At 46.2% G+C, this 20,311-nt stretch overlaps 1 protein-coding gene across 2 annotated transcripts in view; it reads left to right on the forward strand.

The window, feature by feature from the left end:
• The window catches only part of crhr1 (corticotropin releasing hormone receptor 1), a 59,371-nt gene that overhangs the window by 30,059 nt on the left and 9,001 nt on the right, over positions 1-20,311 (forward strand). For both annotated transcript variants that reach the window (XM_080517580.1, XM_080517581.1), the window contains exons 5-8: positions 1,721-1,806; positions 10,639-10,745; positions 17,634-17,754; positions 18,717-18,870. In XM_080517580.1, coding sequence (XP_080373706.1) covers positions 1,721-1,806; positions 10,639-10,745; positions 17,634-17,754; positions 18,717-18,870 — 468 coding nt within the window. The remainder of the gene's footprint in view (positions 1-1,720; positions 1,807-10,638; positions 10,746-17,633; positions 17,755-18,716; positions 18,871-20,311) is intronic.

Consider the following 20,311-nt stretch of genomic DNA (forward strand, 5'->3'; position numbering starts at 1 on the left):
CTGGTTCACCTGCTTGTTTGCAGGCAGCGGCTCAGGGAACCCCCCCCCCCCATACCCCCCCATACTCCCCCCGAACCGCCTCGTCTCGCGGCTTTCAAAGTTCCTCGCTGGCTTATTTGGCCACTTTCATTTCCATCATCTGCAGCGATAATAAATGTGGAATGACAAATGTGAAATTTGTTAGAGATTATGAAATTCCTGTCCCGCTCTGCACTGCAGTGGGGGGAGGGGAAAAAATAAAAAAAACAGCCTTCATGCTTTCACCCCCCCTTCCCCCCCCCCCCCCCCCCCCCCCCAACGATTCATGCTGCATTATACTAGAAAGTGAAGCTGCTAATGCTGATGGACTGCATGTTGGACTCCGTCGGCTGAGTCCCAGGGAAAAGGTGAGTTAAAAGATCAAAGCCGGTAGAGAGAGAGTAAAAAAAAAACCCTTTGAAGAAGGCAGGTAAAACTTTTTAATATTCAATCACTATATTTATCCTCCAAAGACGATTTGGTTTCAATGGGAAAGAATGTGGAGATAAACGGAATAAGACGGAAACGTTGAAACGCTTCTGCAGCGCCCCCTAGGACAGCCATAGCACCCCCACAAATATGACTTGGTTAATTTTCTTTTCTTTTTTCCTGTGGTTTATTTAGATTTTTTTTCCCCCCTGTGGTTTATTTTTTTTCTGTGGTTTATTCAGATTTTTTTTTCTGTGGTTTATTTATTTATTTTTTCTGTGGTTTATTTACATTTTTTCCCCCTGTGGTTTATTTAGATGTTTTCCTATGTGAAGATTATAATTTGTTGCCTGGTTAATTAATAAATACACCAATAAAACATGTATTTTTTCACCGTGTGGTGCGATTCAGTCAATCGCTGCAGCGCATGCATTAACCTTTCAACTTACAACTTCCTGTTAGCAGGAGCGCATTTCTCCTGCTGACTGGTAAATAGTTGACGGGTATCGTTAGTGAGTTTTATGAATCCCATTCCGATTCTGCTTGTTGACTCCGCTTCCGAACGATTCCTTACTTCGATTCCAAAATAGTGAAGAAAATATGTCAAGTGTTTATTTTAACTTTATCCCTTTAAGTTTGAAGAAACTGGTGAACAAAAATAAAAACCTGTCTGAGCAGCATTCGTGCTAAAATGCTAAAGTACAAAACGGCAATAATTAAAGTGCATTCATGATAACAGCTGCTTACAACCAGTTGATTTCCATGAGAAATAAACTGAAATAAAAATGTTTCTTTTTTTTAAGTATTTTTTTTACAGGATACCCGTCATTTTCGATTCGGTTCCTACTTGGAACCCAATTCCGGTACCCAACCCTGCTGGTACCTTACTGATAGTAAAGAAACATGGAGGCTGTATCGTTTTTATTCTGACGCGTCATGGTGACTGATGATTATTGTCTATTTTTGAGATTCTGGCGAAATATCTCGCGTTTTTTGCTGCACAATATTGTTTTAAATCGCTTTTACTGTACGTTTTACTGTTACGTGCTCATATTGTCGGCGATGCAGTCGAAAATAAACCACAGATCCCCGAATTCCCCAGAACCGTCCCTGAAAGATGGAATACGAACAACCTCTCTGGCGCCGCCGCTGGTGGGGAGGTGGTACTGCAAATTAAATCCTCCCAGACCGACCTGAGAGCGAACGCGTGAAGGGGAAACCTTCAGACTACCGCCGCTAACGACAAGCCTCCCGTTCTCCTCTCTCCTCACAGACAACGTCTACAGGAAGTGCCTGGCCAACGGCACGTGGGCGCCGAAGGGGAACTACTCCATGTGCAAGGCCATTCTTCACCAGGAGGTAAGGAACTCGCCGCCGAGCCGGCTTCCGATGACTGATGGGGCTTTTTGTGGAGCTTTTCCAAAGCCCGGAGCGCGTTGATCACAAGTAACCAAAATAAATAAATATTATCATTTATCTTGAGTGTGACGGAGAAGAAAAAAAAAAATCCATCAATTTGTTTAAGAAATTGAAGCTCCGGCTTCTAGAAAGTTCATTCTGGCATTTAACCCTCATTTAACCCGAAACAGCTTCAATGAACGGCTGCCGTATGGAGTTATTGTTCTTTTATTAAACATCACGGTGTGAAACACTAAGCAGGGAGCGTCTCCATGGCAACGGATAGCCATCTCTTTTCCGCTCTGTATGGGGAGGGGTTTTTTTTGGCAGTCTATTGGAAACTTTTATCCGTTAAGTTCCAAAATCTAATGGCTGCATCCTTGGATGATGACATTTAATGCAATTTGCATGAGTGGCTCGGTGAAATGCAGAGAAACAAACCAATCCGGTGATCGTTTCTTTCATGTTTGCATTTTTATCCTGGGTTCTTGTTTCATGTGGCTGTTTTTTATTTATTTATTTTTTTTCAAAGTGGCTGGAGGCAAAGCCGCGAAGCTCGTTCCGAATTATGGGTCTTCTTCACGGAGCTACTCATGATAACAGCTGCTTACAACCAGTAGATTTCCATGAGAAATAAACTGAAATAAAAATTCAAAAAACATTTTTTTTTTTTTTTTTTACCAGGTTCTCGGTACCCGCCATTTTTGATTCGGTTCCTACTTGGAACCCAATTCCGGTACCCAACCCTGCTGGTAAATTACTGATAGTCAAGAAACATGGAGGCTTTAAAAAAAAAAAAACAACAACGACCGACGCATCGTTTTATTCTGACGCCTCATGGTGATTATTGCCTATTTTTGAGATTCTGGCGAAATATCTCACGTTTTTTTGTTGCATAATATTGTTTTAAATCTGTACGTCTTACTGCTACGTGCTCATATTGTCGGCGTTGCAGTACAAAATAAACCACAGATCCCCGAATTCCCCAGAACAAAAATAAAATCCTGTCTGAGCAGCATTCGTGCTAAAATACTAAAGTGCATTGTCTTCACGGCATCGTCTTACGGCCGGAGACCGTAGAGACCGATCGATTCTCCACCGACACACTTCCACTGATCCTCAACCAGAATCTAATACAAACCAGGCACCCGGGGGCCCTGCACACCCAGGCCCTGCACACCCAGGCCCTGCACACCCAGGCCCCTTGTAGAAATCGGAGCCTCTGCCCGGAGGCAACACTTGACTGCTGGTGGACTGGCGTCCTGATTAAACGGGGCTTTTCTGGGTAGCTTGACGCCGGCGGCGCGACGCGTACGTTAATTAAAGCAAAACCACAAAGGTTAGCTGCGGGAGCCGGCCGGCCCCCGAGGCCTTCCTGCAGTAAACAGGGGACTTTAAAAGGCCGTTTCCCGCCGAGCCGCCGCCGCCGCCGGCCTCCTCCCCGAGGCGCCCCGGGGGCGCTTCACCGCGGGGGGGGTCGGCTGTCGCCGCGGCTCCGCCGTCGCCGGCTTGACGTCCGCTCTGGGGAGGATCCGCTCCTGCAGCCTGCAGCCGGGTGCAAACCGCCGGCTAAGAGGAACCCGTGGATGTTGTTCATCCGTTCACGCCGCTGACTCACTCCCCGTCTGTCTGTTACCCCCTCCCTCCTCCACCCTCCACCCTCCACCCTCCACCCTCCACCCGCCCACACGGCGAGCTGCGATGGTGACGGGCGCTCGTTAATGAGGATTGAGCGTCAGAACAGGCGGAACACGCTGACCCACATCGGGCGCCGCGCGTCTGGATGGGATGACGGGACGACGCGTGGCTCACAGAGAGTTTCTTCTCCACGGCGTCTGAAATTACCACCTCGCTTCTCGTTTCTTTATCGGTCCCGGCGAGGTGCGACGACGTCAAAAAGCGAGCGGCTCGGTTCCATTTTGACGTGAATGAATCTCGTCTCTGCATGAAAATAGATTTTTTTTAAAAACTATTATTATTAAATACGTGAAGATAAATCATGACGGGATTATTTCCCAGCGTTCTGAGGGGGAGAGCAGCCACGCCTCCATGTGATTAAAGTCGCCCGCTCTCCTTCCTTCAGGCCACTTTGTAAAATGGCTGCAGCCCGAAAGTCGATCACCTCGACTGACACACTTGTAGACGGTCGGAGGGACAGGAGAAGCTCTGACTCTGGTTTCTGCAGAGGTTGTTTCCTGTTGGGGGGAGTTTTTCCTTTCCAAGTCGCAAGTAAACCTGCTTGCTCATGTGGATCTGTTGGGCTTTTCTATTCTCTCTGTTAAAAGCAGCGAGGAATGACTCTGTTGTATTTTAAAAAATATATATATATTATTACTGCCACTATATTAGTTTATATGGTCTTTAACTATTCACTAATTATTATTATTATTATTATTATTATTATTATTATTATTATTATTATTATTATTATATTACCAGTAATTCCTAATCAATATATTTGTAAATATTTTTCTTATTTGCAGGTTTTTTTTTTTATTTGCGGAAGAGGATTAGGGCCATTGTGGGGGGAAAAAACCTGTCAGAGTTTAAAGTCAGAATTCTGAGAAAAAAGTCAGAATTCTGAGTTTAAAAGTCAGAATTTTGAGTTTATGTCATAATTCTGAGTTTAAAAGTCAGAATTCTGAGTTTAAAAGTCAGAATTCTGAAATTAAAGTCAAAATTATGAGTTTAAAAGTCAGAATTCTGTGTTTAAAGTCAAAATTTTCAGTTTAAAAGTCAGAATTCTGAGTTTAAAAGTCAGAATTCTGAAATTAAAGTCAAAATTCTCAGTTTAAAGTCAGAATTCTGATTTAAAAAGTCAGAATTTTGATAAAAAAAAGTCAGAATTCTGAGTTTAAAGTCAGAATTCTGAGAAAAAAAAGTCAGAACTCAGGGTTTTTTCCCCACAATGGCCCTAATCCTCTTCAATAAAAATCTTCTGTTAAAAAATAAATGATGGCTTTCTCTTTTATGTCGTCACCAGGATTGTTCCAAAGTCAAACTCTTTTGACACTAATGCCAATAAAAACCATATAACTTATTTTAAAAAATGGGACACGAGCAGGACGTCACAGGAGAATCACTTTGTGCATTGAATGTATTATAGCGGTGGAAGTTCTCCAATTAGTTTTTATTTTAAGAGCCGCTTTCGCGTGAAGTCTCGGTGGAAAATAAGCCAAACGACAAACCGAAACGACTCGGCGAGTCTTTTCACGACCGTCCAGCAGGAACGCCATCGGGCGGCGGAGTCACGCAGACTATTGATCAGACGGTGACTCACCGCTTCTTCCGCCTGAAAGAAAAGCTCCGGGTGCTTTAACCTCACGGGATCCTCTGTGAGGAGGAATCGATGCCGGATTAACAGCAGTAGGCGGGAATACGTGGGCGAGATCCACACTTTGCTTTTTTTTTTATTGTTTTTTTTTTAGTATTTCCCAGCCGTTTCAACACTTTGTGACTCTGCGTTTGTGAATAAAGTGAATATTTATAGCAGCCTGGTTAAATATAACTCCTCCTCCGATGAATCTGTGGTGAGATTTTAGATTTTCATGACATTTTATTTCGGCGGAAAAGAACATCCTGAATAATAGAACATAAAAGGGCTCAAAAAGATTTCAGTTCAGATCGTTAAGAAACGACCGAACCTTCCAGAATCGTCTACAAGACGAGCTGCTCCACATTATTCAGACTCTTCCTGCTCTTCTCACGCTGTTTGACAGTTTAAAGTCCCAGTGAAATGTAAAACACTACTTTGCAAAAAACGATAGTTGGGGTTCTACTTGTAAGGTTCCTCCGACTCTGCCCCACCACTGTTGTCGCGTAACAAAGTTATTTGAAATTTGAATCTCCAGCCGAGGAAGTCGGGGGAATCCTTCTTCTTCGTGGGCCATTGTGGGCGGAGCCTATGTGTGACGTCACGAGTTGTGCAGATCTCGATCTGTTGTGTTCATATTGGCTTGTTTCCTCTTAAATATCCAAGTTTTTACAGTGTTTTGAAGTTATAGTCGGCGTTTTATGAGCCTTGACGAAAGATTGAGCCTGGAAGAGACCAGAGAGGAGGAAAGGAGCACGGGCGGCGGGAGCGACTAGCGGCTAGCGGGAGCCGCTAGCTGGAGCGGCTAGTAGACGATCAAGTAATACCTGGACTCATCTTCGGTGATTCCGCGCAGTCAGAAAAGCGCTTCGATCCAGGAAGCCGGTCGTTCTGCCAAAAATCAGGACGCCTCAAAGCCTCAAAGCCTCAAAGCCTCAAAGGTGAAAAGTGGCGGCTGCTGAGGCGAGGAGACGAGGACGAATGGAGGACGAAGCGTCTTCTGCTTCCTCAAACATGTTCCAGACGGGGTCACCGATGGCAGAACCACCTTCTGTGTCTTCTTCATCAATCACTGGGTTTGAAATGACCATGATGATGAAATCTGGTTAAATTCAGCCTCTTCGTGGTCAAAACTCTGATCCTCCATAATGTAAACACAACTTGGGCGTGTGCACAACTCGTGATGTCACTCTGTTATTGTCAGAAGCTCCACCCAGCAGAGGAAATAGCGCCGTTTATCGGCTATTTTCTCGCAGATTGCCGTGTTTTAACATTTTACCCTCGAGCCAGTTAGCATAAAAAGTGTCCCCAGAAGAGACAGCCAGAGTGTTTTAGAAGTCGAATTTTCATTTCACTGGGACTTTTAAATAAAACTTCCTGCCGAAGTTCCTTCAACACACTGGAAGAGAGGTCGGGTTTTTTTCCCCCGTTTTTTTTCTTCTTCTTTCCCCCGCCTCGCCGCTCGATGAGGACGTGGTCATTTCCTCCGTATGGATCTGAGAAAATGAGAAAACAGAGTCTGGACGGAGATTCTTCATCCGGCGTGTTTTCACAGGCGGGTCGTTGATCGATCAGCCGGGAGATGGATCGACTGTCCGACCTTTTGAAAAATGTGCTGCCGTTAATAAATGGGGGGTGGCAGGAGCAGAGTGATTGACAGGAGGAGGAGGAGGAGGAGGAGGAGGAGGAGGAGGAGCACCTCTGTTAATTCACTGGCCTCAGTTTGAATCAACTTCGTCAAACAAACACAAAAACTCGTCGAAAGCTCAGAGAAACTCTGATTTACTGACATAAACAAGCTCCACGTCGTCTTTAAAGGCTTGAAAGACTAAAGTTGAGTGACGCGTTGGAGAATTCGAAGGCTAATCTCGTTGAAAATACCTCCAAAATAAATAAGTCTTCACTACTTTTTTGGGGTTTTTTTTTTAATGGTATTTCTTTCCACAAGTGGTTGAAAATGGGCTCTTCGTGATTTGATCAGCGCTCGTAGGAATAAACATACAAACAGCTTCAGCAGTGGTGGAAAAATACATTTTCTTTCAAGAATTGCCATTGAAATTAAACCTCTTGAGTTTGTGAAGGACGACGTTTCAAAAGGATTTCTCTTTTTTATCATCAGGACTTTTTTTTTTAAACACAAACAGTGTGAAGTGCTTGTTTATCGCTTGATTTCATGTTTTCTCCGCGTTCGGATAAATAATCTGTCGTCCGGTTCATCTCGGGACGAAGGACAGATTATCTCCACACTCCGCTCTCGTCTCACACTGGCGTGGACGAACTCGCACGGAACGTTTGATGTGAGTCGTGCTTCATTAAGAGACGCTTCTGAAGCTCCACGTTGAAAACACCAAGTGATCCCAGAGAGTTTAGATAATCATTAGTTCACAGTTCAGACCAACTTATCGCGGAACGCAGGTGATTTGACGCTTTGCGTCTCCAGAAGTGGACGCCCGGCTGAGACGAGTGAATAAACCAGGAAATCCGTAAAAAAAAAAAAGGAAAAAAGTCACGGGTGGAGTCTGAAGCGTTTGATTTCGCTCCGCGCGCTGAAAACGTTGGTTCAACTTCCTGCAGCCTTCTGGGAGAATTTGACCTGGAGGGATGGTCAACATGTCAACATGTCAACATGTCACATGTACACAGCTTGTTTATGGCGGGTGAAGCATGGTGGAGGCAGCATCATGGTGGAGGCAGCATCATGACTCCAGGTGAAGCAAGGTGGAGGCAGCATCATGGTGGAGGCAGCATCATGACTTCAGGTGAAGCATGGTGGAGGCAGCATCATGGTAGAGGCAACATCATGGTGGAGGCAGCATCATGACTCCAGGTGAAGCAAGGTGGAGGCAGCATTATGGTGGAGGCAGCATCATGGTGGAGGCAGCATCATGACTCTAGGTGAAGCAAGGTGGAGGCAACATCATGGTGGAGGCAGCATCATGACTCCAGGTGAAGCAAGGTGGAGGCAGCATTATGGTGGAGGCAGCATCATGGTGGAGGCAGCATCATGGTGGAGGCAGCATTATGGTGGAGGCAGCATCATGACTCTAGGTGAAGCAAGGTGGAGGCAGCATCATGGTGGAGGCAGCATCATGGTGGAGGCAGCATCATGGTGGAGGCAGCATCATGACTCTAGGTGAAGCAAGGTGGAGGCAGCATCATGGTGGAGGAAGCATCATGACTTCAGGTGAAGCAAGGTGGAGGCAGCATCATGGTGGAGGCAGCATCATGGTTTCAGGTGAAGCAAGGTGGAGGCAGCATCATGGTGGAGGCAGCATCATGGTGGAGGCAGCATTATGGTGGAGGCAGCATCATGGTGGAGGCAGCATCATGGTGGAGGCAGCATCATGGTGGAGGCAGCATTATGGTGGAGGCAGCATCATGGTGGAGGCAGCATCATGGTGGAGGCAGCATCATGGTGGAGGCAGCATCATGGTGGAGGCAGCATTATGGTGGAGGCAGCATCATGGTGGAGGCAGCATTATGGTGGAGGCAGCATCATGACTTCAGGTGAAGCAAGGTGGAGGCAGCATCATGGTGGAGGCAGCATTATGGTGGAGGCAGCATCATGGTGGAGGCAGCATTATGGTGGAGGCAGCATCATGGTGGAGGCAGCATCATGGTGGAGGCAGCATTATGGTGGAGGCAGCATTATGGGGGAGGAAGCATTATGACTCTAGGTGAAGCAAGGTGGAGGCAGCATTATGGTGGAGGCAGCATCATGACTCCAGGTGAAGCAAGGTGGAGGCAGCATTATGGTGGAGGCAGCATCATGGTGGTGGCAGCATCATGACTTCAGGTGAAGCAAGGTGGAGGCAGCATCATGGTGGAGGCAGCTTCATGGTGGAGGCAGCATCATGACTCTAGGTGAAGCAAGGTGGAGGCAGCATCATGGTGGAGGCAGCATCATGGTGGAGGAAGCATCATGACTCTAGGTGAAGCAAGGTGGAGGCAGCATCATGGTGGAGGCAGCATCATGACTCCAGGTGAAGCAAGGTGGAGGCAGCATCATGGTGGAGGCAACATCATGGTGGAGGCAGCATCATGACTCCAGGTGAAGCAAGGTGGAGGCAGCATTATGGTGGAGGCAGCATCATGGTGGAGGCAGCATCATGACTCCAGGTGAAGCAAGGTGGAGGCAGCATTATGGTGGAGGCAGCATCATGGTGGAGGCAGCATCATGACTCTAGGTGAAGCAAGGTGGAGGCAACATCATGGTGGAGGCAGCATCATGACTCCAGGTGAAGCAAGGTGGAGGCAGCATTATGGTGGAGGCAGCATCATGGTGGAGGCAGCATCATGGTGGAGGCAGCATTATGGTGGAGGCAGCATCATGACTCTAGGTGAAGCAAGGTGGAGGCAGCATCATGGTGGAGGCAGCATCATGGTGGAGGCAGCATCATGGTGGAGGCAGCATCATGACTCTAGGTGAAGCAAGGTGGAGGCAGCATCATGGTGGAGGCAGCATCATGACTCCAGGAGAAGCAAGGTGGAGGCAGCATCATGGTGGAGGCAGGATCATGGTGGAGGCAGCATCATGGTGGAGGCAGCATCATGGTGGAGGCAGCATCATGGTGGAGGCAGCATCATGACTTCAGGTGAAGCAAGGTGGAGGCAGCATCATGGTGGAGGCAACATCATGGTGGAGGCAGCATCATGATTTCAGGTGAAGCAAGGTGGAGGCAGCATCATGACTCCAGGTGGAGGCAGCATCATGATGGAGGCAGCATCATGACTGGTGGAGTCGTCGTCAAGACGATGTTCCATTGAGGTTCTTGTCCCAAAATGTGATGGATGAACCAGATGACGGGTTCCCCGGGGGGGGAGGGTGGGGGGGGGGGGCAGATTACAGACGCTCACATTTAATCTGGGCGTAGACACCAGTAGGTTACGTAAATCCACTTAAAGTGAAGATTACTGTCGGTTGCATGGAGGGAATCCGATCACAGTGTTCATTGTGTGTGTGTGTGTGTGTGTGTGTGTGTGTGTGTGTGTGTGCGTGCACGTGTGCGTGCGTGTGTGTGCGCGTGCGTGTGTGTGTGCGCGTGCGTGCAGGATTATGTTTTACAGCCTATTAGTTGAAAAAAAACAAACAAAAAAAACAAACAAACCCTCTCTTCTCTCGGGAAATTGACCAAAGCAAAAAACAAAACAGAAAATATCCGTTAAAGCATAAATACATAAATAAATAAATAAATCTGAGCACAAAACAAGTCGAGGGAAGAGAAATGATCAAAGATACGAAACACGTCGACGCAGACGGACGGAGAAAAAAACACCAAAACAGACATGACAGAGACGTATTAAATCATCACATAAAGACGCAAAATGACATTTAAATGTGACAAAAAATGCTCAAATCGATTTAAAAAAAATAGCCACAGAAACGTATTTGTTGCCGGGCAGAATGTGTCCAACTGATTTAATACATTTGAAATGTGACGTTTAAGCGCGTCTCAGCATCTCCGTCTCGTCTCCTGCAGAAAAAAGGGAAGATGCACTACCAGATCGCCGTCATCATCAACTTCCTGGGTCACTGCATCTCCATGGTGGCTCTGCTGGTCGCCTTCTTCCTCTTCCTGTGCTTGAGGTGAGTGTCGCCGCCGCCGCCGCCGCCGCCACCGCCGCCGCCGGCTGATGATCCTGCTCACGTCCTGGATGTGACGAGATTCTCTGGAGGTTCAAAGCCTCGCGTTCTTATTCAAAAACCGTTTGGTCATGGGAAGAAGGCTTCCTATCTCCACCCTGCAGATGTAAAGAGGTTTAGACCCCCACAACACACACACACACACACACACACACACACACACACACACACACACACACACACACACACACACACTCTCGCCAGTGGGAATGATAGAAGCATGTTGGAGGAGGAGGAGAAGGTTTCTGACAGGAAGCAGAGAAACGTCTGACCTGCTCCTCGCTGACCATTAATCAGTTCATCAGTTCATCGGTTCATCGGTTCATCGGTTCATCAGTTCATCAGTTCATCGGTTCATCGGTTCATCAGTTCATCGGTTCATCAGTTCATCAGTTCATCAGATCATCGGTTCATCAGTTCATCGGTTCATCAGTTCATCGGTTCATCAGTTCATCGGTTCATCAGATCATCGGTTCATCAGTTCATCAGTTCATCAGATCATCGGTTCATCGGTTCATCGGTTCATCGGTTCATCGGTTCATCAGTTCATCAGTTCATCAGTTCATCAGATCATCAGATCATCGGTTCATCGGTTCATCGGTTCATCAGTTCATCAGATCATCGGTTCATCAGTTCATCAGTTAAATGCAGGAAAACTCATCGATAGATGTATGAAGGTGTGTTTGGGTGGGTGAGTGAGTACTTGGTGATGGAGGATGGATGGATGGATGATGGATGGATGGATGGATGATGGATGATGATGATGGATGATGGATGATGGATGGATGATGGATGGATGGATGGATGGATGGATGGATGGATGGATGGATGGATGACCCAGCAGAAGCTTGTGTCAGACAGCGCTCCATTACTTTCCAGCAGAAGATGAAGGGATGAGAGGAGAAGCAGGCGGAGGTGAAGCAGCAGGTTGGAGGTGAAGCAGCAGGTCGGAGGTGAAGCAGCAGGGTGGAGGTGAAGCAGCAGGGTGGAGGTGAGGCAGCAGGTGGAGGTGAAGCAGCAGGTTGGAGGTGAAGCAGCAGGTCGGAGGTGAAGCAGCAGGTGGAGGTGAAGCAGCAGGTGGAGGTGAAGCAGCAGGGTGGAGGTGAAGCAGCAGGCGGAGGTCAGTCCTCGTCCTCTGCTCGTTTCAGTCCTTTAACGGCTGCAGGTGGAGGTTTGTTTGATTCCTGACGGAGGAAGTTGGTGTTGAGGAGAGAAGTGACTGTAGTGAGTCACTTCCTCTCGGAGCTCCGCAGGATCTCAAGCTGGCGGCGGATTACTCGTTTCCTGCGGATTACTAGTAACTGATTGTCAGCGTCGCTTTTGGTTTTATTTATTTATTTATTTTATCTGCAGCTGCTGCTTTTACTCGGGGTCCGTCTCATTTTATCATTTCGCTTTCAATCTGTGGCTTCGCTTGGTGATTTTTTAATCTGATTTTTAATCTGCCTCCATGTTGTTGCGTCGCACTTTAAAGGGTGTTTCGTGTGAATTGAAGCGTCTCTTTAAGAAACATGGCCGCCAGGAGCCGCGTTACGACAGTTTCCCCTGCGGACGCAAGGCAACGGCTCCGTGTCGCTGCAGGACGTGTGATATCTGCAGGCTTACGCCGACAAACTGAGGAGGTGCAAGGAATGTACAGCGGTTGCCTAGCAACAGTGACTTTAGTCCACAACACCGGGAAGAAAAGAAATGGAAATTTTTTATTTATTTTTTTTGCTCCGTGTCGTCACAAACGTTTACATTTATCCGTGAGTTCCTCCTTCTTCCCACTTCAGGGCGGATTCACGTTATGTTGAGGTGCAGTTCCACACCTGAACACTCGGCGGAGCCAGAGAGGGACGTCGCACTGATTATTACCACAGGTGTAGGGTTAATCAATGTACGGTGGCCCTGAAGTGCAAACCACAACAACAAATCACTAAACACAACAATAAATGAAAAAACACAACAGCAAATGAAAAAACACAACAACAAATTGAAAAACACAACAACAAATTGAAAAACACAACAGCAAATGAAAAAACACAACAACAAATGAAAAAACACAACAACAAATTGAAAAACACAACAACAAATTGAAAAACACAACAACAAATTGAAAAACACAACAGCGAATTCAAAAACACAACAGCAAATTGAAAAACACAACAACAAATTGAAAAACACAACAGCAAATTCAAAAACACAACAGCAAATGAAAAAACACAACAGCAAATGAAAAAACACAACAACAAATGAAAAAACACAACAACAAATTGAAAAAACATAACAACAAATTGAAAAACACAACAACAAATTCAAAAACACAACAGCAAATGAAAAAACACAACAGCAAATTGAAAAACACAGCAACAAATTGAAGAACAGAACAGCAAATGAAAAAACACAACAAATGAAAAAACACAACAGCAAATTCAAAAACACAACAGCAAATTCAAAAACACAACAGCAAATGAAAAAACACAACAGCAAATGAAAAAACACAACAACAAATGAAAAAACACAACAAAAAATTGAAAAAACACAACAACAAATTGAAAAACACAGCAACAAATTGAAGAACAGAACAGCAAATGAAAAAACACAACAACAAATGAAAAAACACAACAACAAATTGAAAAACACAACAGCAAATGAAAAAACACAACAACAAATTGAAAAACACAACAAATTGAAAAACACAACAGCAAATGAAAAAACACAACAACAAATTGAAAAACACAACAACAAATTGAAAAACACAACAACAAATTGAAAAACACAACAGCAAATGAAAAAACACAACAACAAATTGAAAAACACAACAACAAATTGAAAAACACAACAACAAATTGAAAAACACAACAACAAATTGAAAAACACAACAGCAAATGAAAAAACACAACAGCAAATGAAAAAACACAACAACAAATTTAGTGATTTGTTGTTGTGTTTTGCCCTTCAGGGCCACCGTACCAACGTGTCAATAGTGATTCTGGAAAGAACAAAGTACAAGTGAATCAGAAGGCGTTGATCAGAAAGTGCGAACAATTCCAAGAAAAAGTCCAAACGTGCAGCCGAAAACGAAGAAAACGACGGCGACGAGACGATAAATCCTGCAGAACTTGACACGTCGGACACGGATTCACCGCCCAAAAAACCAAAAAGTGCAGAATCTGATTGCTGAAGGCTGCGAGAAGATTAAGTTCTTCATCCCTGATTGAAATGAAAAGACGAGGGCAGAAAAGCCCCAGAAGAGGAGGAACAAGTGGAGCGTTAACCAGAGAAAGGCCTTCGCACGTCCGCCGCATCGATCGGAGAGCGTGAAAGGGCAGCGGGGGAGGGGGGGGGGGGTGGGAGAAGGGGGGGGGGGGGGGGTTAACAAGTGTGTGGAAACTCTACAGGACTGTGCTTTTAACAAGCAGACTTTATTCCCTCATTCATTAATTTTCACAAATTCGTCCGGAGCAGAACGGTGAGTCTCGGCTGAGCTCAGACTAAAATGTGCTGCAGGAGGGAGACTGTGGCTTTTCTAGATCAGTGGTTTTCAACCACACTGGTGTTTCCGCGAGATAAATACTCAGGTGTGCCATGGGAAATTATCCAATTTCACATTTTTTGTTCTAAAAAAACCTTTGCTCTCACAGCCGAGAGTGTGTTTCAGAGTAATCATGTATAAATACTCTTCGCCACTAGAGGGCAGCACAGAACTTTGCCGGTGAAATGTAAAGTGACAGACGTCAGTGTGGTTCATCTCCACCTCCTGCTACCATCTTGTATCAAAGTACTGTGTCAGTGACAGTGATGGAGAAGTTTTTGAAAACCAGGATCTCAGCTCTTCATCCATCAGGTCCAGGTTTCACACTGAGGGAGTCACTATTAAAAAGAAGTCCTTGCTTTCTGGATTTACTGGATTCCTGTTGATAAAACTTTGATGAGAATGACTTTATATTGTTAATAGAGGCTACAGAGTTTCACTTTTTAACATTTCCGGGTGGTGGTGTGCCTCCAGATTGTTCCAAACAAAAAAGTGTGCCTCGGCTCCAAAAGGTTGAAAAACACTGTTCTAGGTATCTCTAGGTATACAGGGGGGTACCCTCGTTTATCGCAGTAGTAGTTACCTTTGTACCAGTATTCTACATTTTTTAGGACTGTAAAACCCGTCACCGCACACTTTATGCACTTTCCTCAGAGAGGAATGAACATTTTCTCACATTTAAACACTCCCAAAGTTCAAACCGCCGTAGATTTTAAAAACATAAAGGTACCTCTGCCTCCTGGCCAATCAGGACGCAGGACACTGGGTGCTTTCAGACGCTGTTTAAAAAAAAACAAGACTCTTTAAGAAGATTCAACAAATTTTTACATTTTATTTATTAAATTTTTTTTGTAATATTTTTACATCAAAAAGAAAGAAAAAGATTCAAAACAAAACAATAAACATGGAGCCAATACGTAACAAAACACTGCACTTTGTTTGAAAAAGGAGTGAGAAGAAGTAGAAGACTAGTTTGTACACACTTATCCTTATAATTACATAATATATACCATATATACACTTTATAAATATGTAATTACAAAAACAAAAATATAATATATATATCCTTATAATTACATAATATATACCATATATACACTTTATAAATATGTAATTACAAAAACAAAAATATAATACATATATCCTTATAATTACATAATATATACCATATATACACTTTATAAATATGTAATTACAAAAACAAAAATATACTACACACATATCCTTAATATATAAAAAACTAACCCCATAAATAAATATATACCATATACTTATTAAAATCTATACATAGAATCTATTTATAGAAACATACTTCCTCTTCTATGTTCAAAAAACATTTGTTTGCACCGTGGTAATACAAGTCTGTTAGAATCAAAACACAATATTTCATGAGTATAAATCACGACAACAACAAATAGTGACTTATAGTCCAGAGAATACGGTAAATTAACCTCAACAGTTAATTAAAAGACAGTTTCCTTCAAAGGAAACTGGATATTATTATTAACGGGGCAGGAGGGGCTGCAGGTAAATGTGATTTATCCGTATTGTTGAGAAAAACCACCCTAATTAAGGTCGGTAATGGCGGCTGAGGAGGAAGTGGTTCACGTCCTCGTTCGCTTATTTTCACCTTCAATGTTCCCGTTTCTTCCCCGTCTGACAGTCGGAGGAAGTTGAAGCTCCGCCGGGAGTTTGGATTCTATTTTCTTTTCGACTGGACTGACCTGCTTCACGTGTCGCTCTGGACTGAACCCCCTCCTGGGAGGCCAAGGTTATTTAGCAGACGTCCACCAGGGGGTGGTGTGTGTGTGTGTGTGATGTCATCGCCACGTCGCCGCTGGGGGGTCACAGGAAGTGAGGTCACGCGGGCGACGATTTTGAATGACAAGTAGAAAAGCGTTTGTTTGCGGCGTGACATCGGCTGCTTTTGTGTGATTCCACCGGCGGCGGCGGCGGCGTGGGAGGAAATGACACGCCTGACAACAAGATTCCGCCGACTCGCATTTTACGCTTCGCGTCGCCTCGCGGGCGCCGTTTCTACAACTCGTTCTAATCACACCACTTCTAATGACCAATTACAAGACGGAATTTCTGGCGGTGACGTCAGCAAGCTGCCGGGGGGAAAAAATGGCTTTCTTTACTCTGCAGGACTGTTCATGCCGAACTCGCAGGCCACGCCCCCTCGCATCAGGCCACGCCCCCTCACAGCAGGCCACACCCCCTTCACATTGGCGTCTTAACTCTTCAACCGCACGGTTTATTTAAACATTGCTCTGAACTGTCTCAGTAATAAAAGAGAGAGTTTTTGTCCGAGCCGCCATCCTTGTCCGGTTTGAACTTGTCGTGGTGCGTTCAGGTGCATCACGGCATTTTAGCGTTCAATGTCATTTAAAAAAACGGGTTACGACCTCACTTCAGGTTAACGATCAGGACCAATAAAGAGTCTCACCGACAAACAAGGATATTGAGTCGAACGTGAATGTTCTCAAATGCTCTGCTCACGTTTTTAAATTGTTTAAATTCCACGTTTAGCAGGTTAAAAGCTCCCGTATTGTTCGATTATTAATAAACTGGTGGAGAAAGAAAGGAGGCGTCGCCACGGCGACCGCGGACGATCTTCCCCCGTGGCGTGCCGCTGTCCCAATTACGTCCCGAGGTCGAGTTGTTTGGTCCACAAACGCAAGCGAAGAGCGAGAACAGCGGGACGAGATGTTGCTTCATGCTGCTCCGTTAATTATTCATCCCTCTTCTTTTACTCCGTCGGCAAAAAAAAAAAAAAAAAAAAAACATGGCTTCAGAAGATTATTTGTTTCGGCTACAGAGCGGAAAAAAAATAAACGGGTGCAAAATGTTTAAGGGCAAAAGAATAATTCTTGATAAAGCAAATGTGTGTGAAATTAATTATTATTTCCCTGCAGTGTGTGGCGTCATGGCTCCGCCCAGCGTTGTGGCGTCCGGGGCCCCGCCCGGCGGCGTGGGGCGTCCGGGGCCCCGCCCGGCGGCGTGGGGCGTCCGGGGCCTCGCCCGGCGGCGTTGTGGCGTCCGGGGCCTCGCCCGGCGGCGTGGGGCGTCCGGGGCCCCGCCCGGCGGCGTGGGGCGTCCGGGGCCTCGCCCGGCGGCGTGGGGCGTCCGGGGCCTCGCCCGGCGGCGTTGTGGCGTCCGGGGCCTCGCCCGGCGGCGTGGGTCATCCGGGGCCTCGCCCGGCGGCGTGGGGCGTCCGGGGCCTCGCCCGGCGGCGTGGGGTGTACGAGGCCTCGCCCGGCGCTCAGCGGGAGGCTGAACGTCTGATTCCATCTGCTCTGGTCTCCCTGCAGGAGCATCCGCTGCCTGAGGAACATCATCCACTGGAACCTGATCACCGCCTTCATCCTGCGGAACGCAACCTGGTTCATCGTGCAGATGACCATGAGCCCCGAGGTGCACGAGAGCAACGTGGTACGACTGTTACCGCCTGTTACCGCCTGTTACCGACTGTTACCGCCTGTTACCACCTGTTACTGCCTGTTACTTACTGTTACCACCTGTTACTGGCTGTTACCACCTATTGCTGACTGTTACTTACTGTTACCGCCTGTTACCACCTGTTACTGACTGTTACCACCTGTTACTGACTGTTACTTACTGTTACCGCCTGTTACCAACTGTTACTGACAGTTACTGCCTGTTAATGACTGTTACTGACTGTTACGTACTGTTACTGACGGTTACTGCCTGTTAATGACTGTTACTGAATGTTACCTACTGTTACTGACTGTTACCACCTCTTACCGACTGTTACTGACTGTTACTCCCTGTTAATGAGTGTTACTGACTGTTACCTAATGTTAATGCCTATTACCGCCTATTACTGCTTGTTACCACCTATTACCGCCTGTTATTGACTGTTCCCTACTGTTACTGACGGTTACTGCCTGTTAATGACTGTTACTGACTGTTACCTACTGTTACTGACTGTTACCACCTCTTACCGACTGTTACTCCCTTTTAATAAGTGTTACTGACTGTTACCTAATGTTAATGCCTATTACCGCCTACTACTGCTTGTTACCACCTATTATCACCTGTTACTGACTGTTACTAACTGCTACTGCCTGTTACCGACTGTTAATGCCTTTTACCGCCTGTTACCGCCTGTTAATGCATATTACCGCTTGTTACTACCTGTTACTGCCTGTTACCGCCTGCTAATGCGTATTACTGCTTGTTACTGCCTGTTACCTACTATTACCGCTTGTTACCGCTTGTTACAGCCTGTTACCGCCTGTTACCGCTTGTTACAGCCTGTTACTGCCTGTTACAGCCTGTTAATGACTGTTACCGCCAGCTAATGCATATTACTGCTTGTTACCGCCTGTTACCGCCTGTGACTGACCCTTTGCTCCGCCCGTGTCTTGCAGGTGTGGTGCCGCCTGGTCACCGCCTCCTTCAACTACTTCCACTCCACCAACTTCTTCTGGATGTTCGGCGAGGGCTGCTACCTCCACACCGCCATCGTGCTCACCTACTCCACCGACAAGCTGCGCAAGTGGATGTTCATCTGCATCGGCTGGTGTGCGTCTCTCAGTTCTACTCTTCATTCAGAATGACCGTAATCTGGGATTATCGCTTCACAATTCCTCCTTTATGTCCTGTAAATGATCCTCCAACCGCAGAGGCGGAGGTTCTGTGGTTGGAGGCCGGAGGTTGTGTTTCGGAATCGTTTGTTTACGTCTCCGTCAGTTTGAGTGAATCTCCGGCGAGGCGACGTGGTTGCAGGTCAGGAGGATTCCACCCGGCGTGACGGAGGAGTCGGGATGTGGCAGCCGCCAAACACTTGGCTGCGACTTCAGCAGCGCTGTCACCCTGAGATTAGCACTATTGAGCCAGCTGGATTACCCCCCCCCCCCACCCCCCCGAGGCAGAGGAAGAAGGAATAAGATCACATTTTCTGCTTCGCTTCCTCAAGAGCACAAAGCGTCAGCAAGATGTGAGCCAGAGAAGAAGAAAGACAGATTTCCTGTCATGGCTGAACGTCACGAGGCTGAAGAGCATCGTTCTACTACTAATGCTGAAGAGCATCATCCTGCTAAGGCTGAAGAGCATCGTCCTTGTGATAATGCTGAAGAGCGTCGTTCTACTAAGGCTGAAGAGCATCATCCTGCTAAGGCTGAAGAGCATTGTCCTTGTGATAATGCTGAAGAGCGTCGTTCTACTAAGGCTGAAGAGCATCATCCTGCTAAGGCTGAAGAGCATCGTCCTTGTGATAATGCTGAAGAGTGTCGTTCTACTAAGGCTGAAGAGCATCATCCTGCTAAGGCTGAAGAGCATCGTCCTTGTGATAATGCTGAAGAGCGTCGTTCTACTAAGGCTGAAGAGCATCATCCTGCTAAGGCTGAAGAGCATTGTCCTTGTGATAATGCTGAAGAGCATCGTTCAACTAAGGCTGAAGAGCATCGTCCTGCTAAGGCTGAAGAGCATCGTCCTTGTGATAATGCTGAAGAGCACCGTCCTCTTGATGATGCTGAAGACCATTGTCCTGCTAAGGCTGAAGAGCATCGTCTTGCTAAGGCTGAAGAGCATCGTCCTGCTAAGGCTGAAGAGCATCGTCGTTGTGATAATGCTGAAGAGCACCGTCCTCTTGATGATGTTGAAGAGCATTGTCCTGCTAAGGCTGAATAGCATCGTCCTGCTATGGCTGACGAGCATCGTCTTGCTAAGGCTGAAGAGCATCGTCCTTGTGATAATGCTGAAGAGCATCATTCTACTAAAGCTGAAGAGCATCGTCCTCCTGATGATGCTGAAGAGCATCGTTCTACTAAAGCTGAAGAGCATCGTCCTCCTGATAATGCTGAAGAGCATCGTCCTACTAAGGCTGAAGGGCATCGTCCTTGTGGTTATGCTGAAGAGCATCCTCCTCCTAAGGCTGAAGAGCGTCGTCCTGCTAAGGCTGAACAGCGTCGTGTGAATCGCTCTGGGGACTCGGAGGACTGAAGGAACCGTTTCCACGGAAACG

This window comes from Blennius ocellaris (genome assembly GCF_963422515.1).
Source record: "Blennius ocellaris genome assembly, chromosome: 21".
Taxonomy (NCBI): domain Eukaryota; kingdom Metazoa; phylum Chordata; class Actinopteri; order Blenniiformes; family Blenniidae; genus Blennius; species Blennius ocellaris.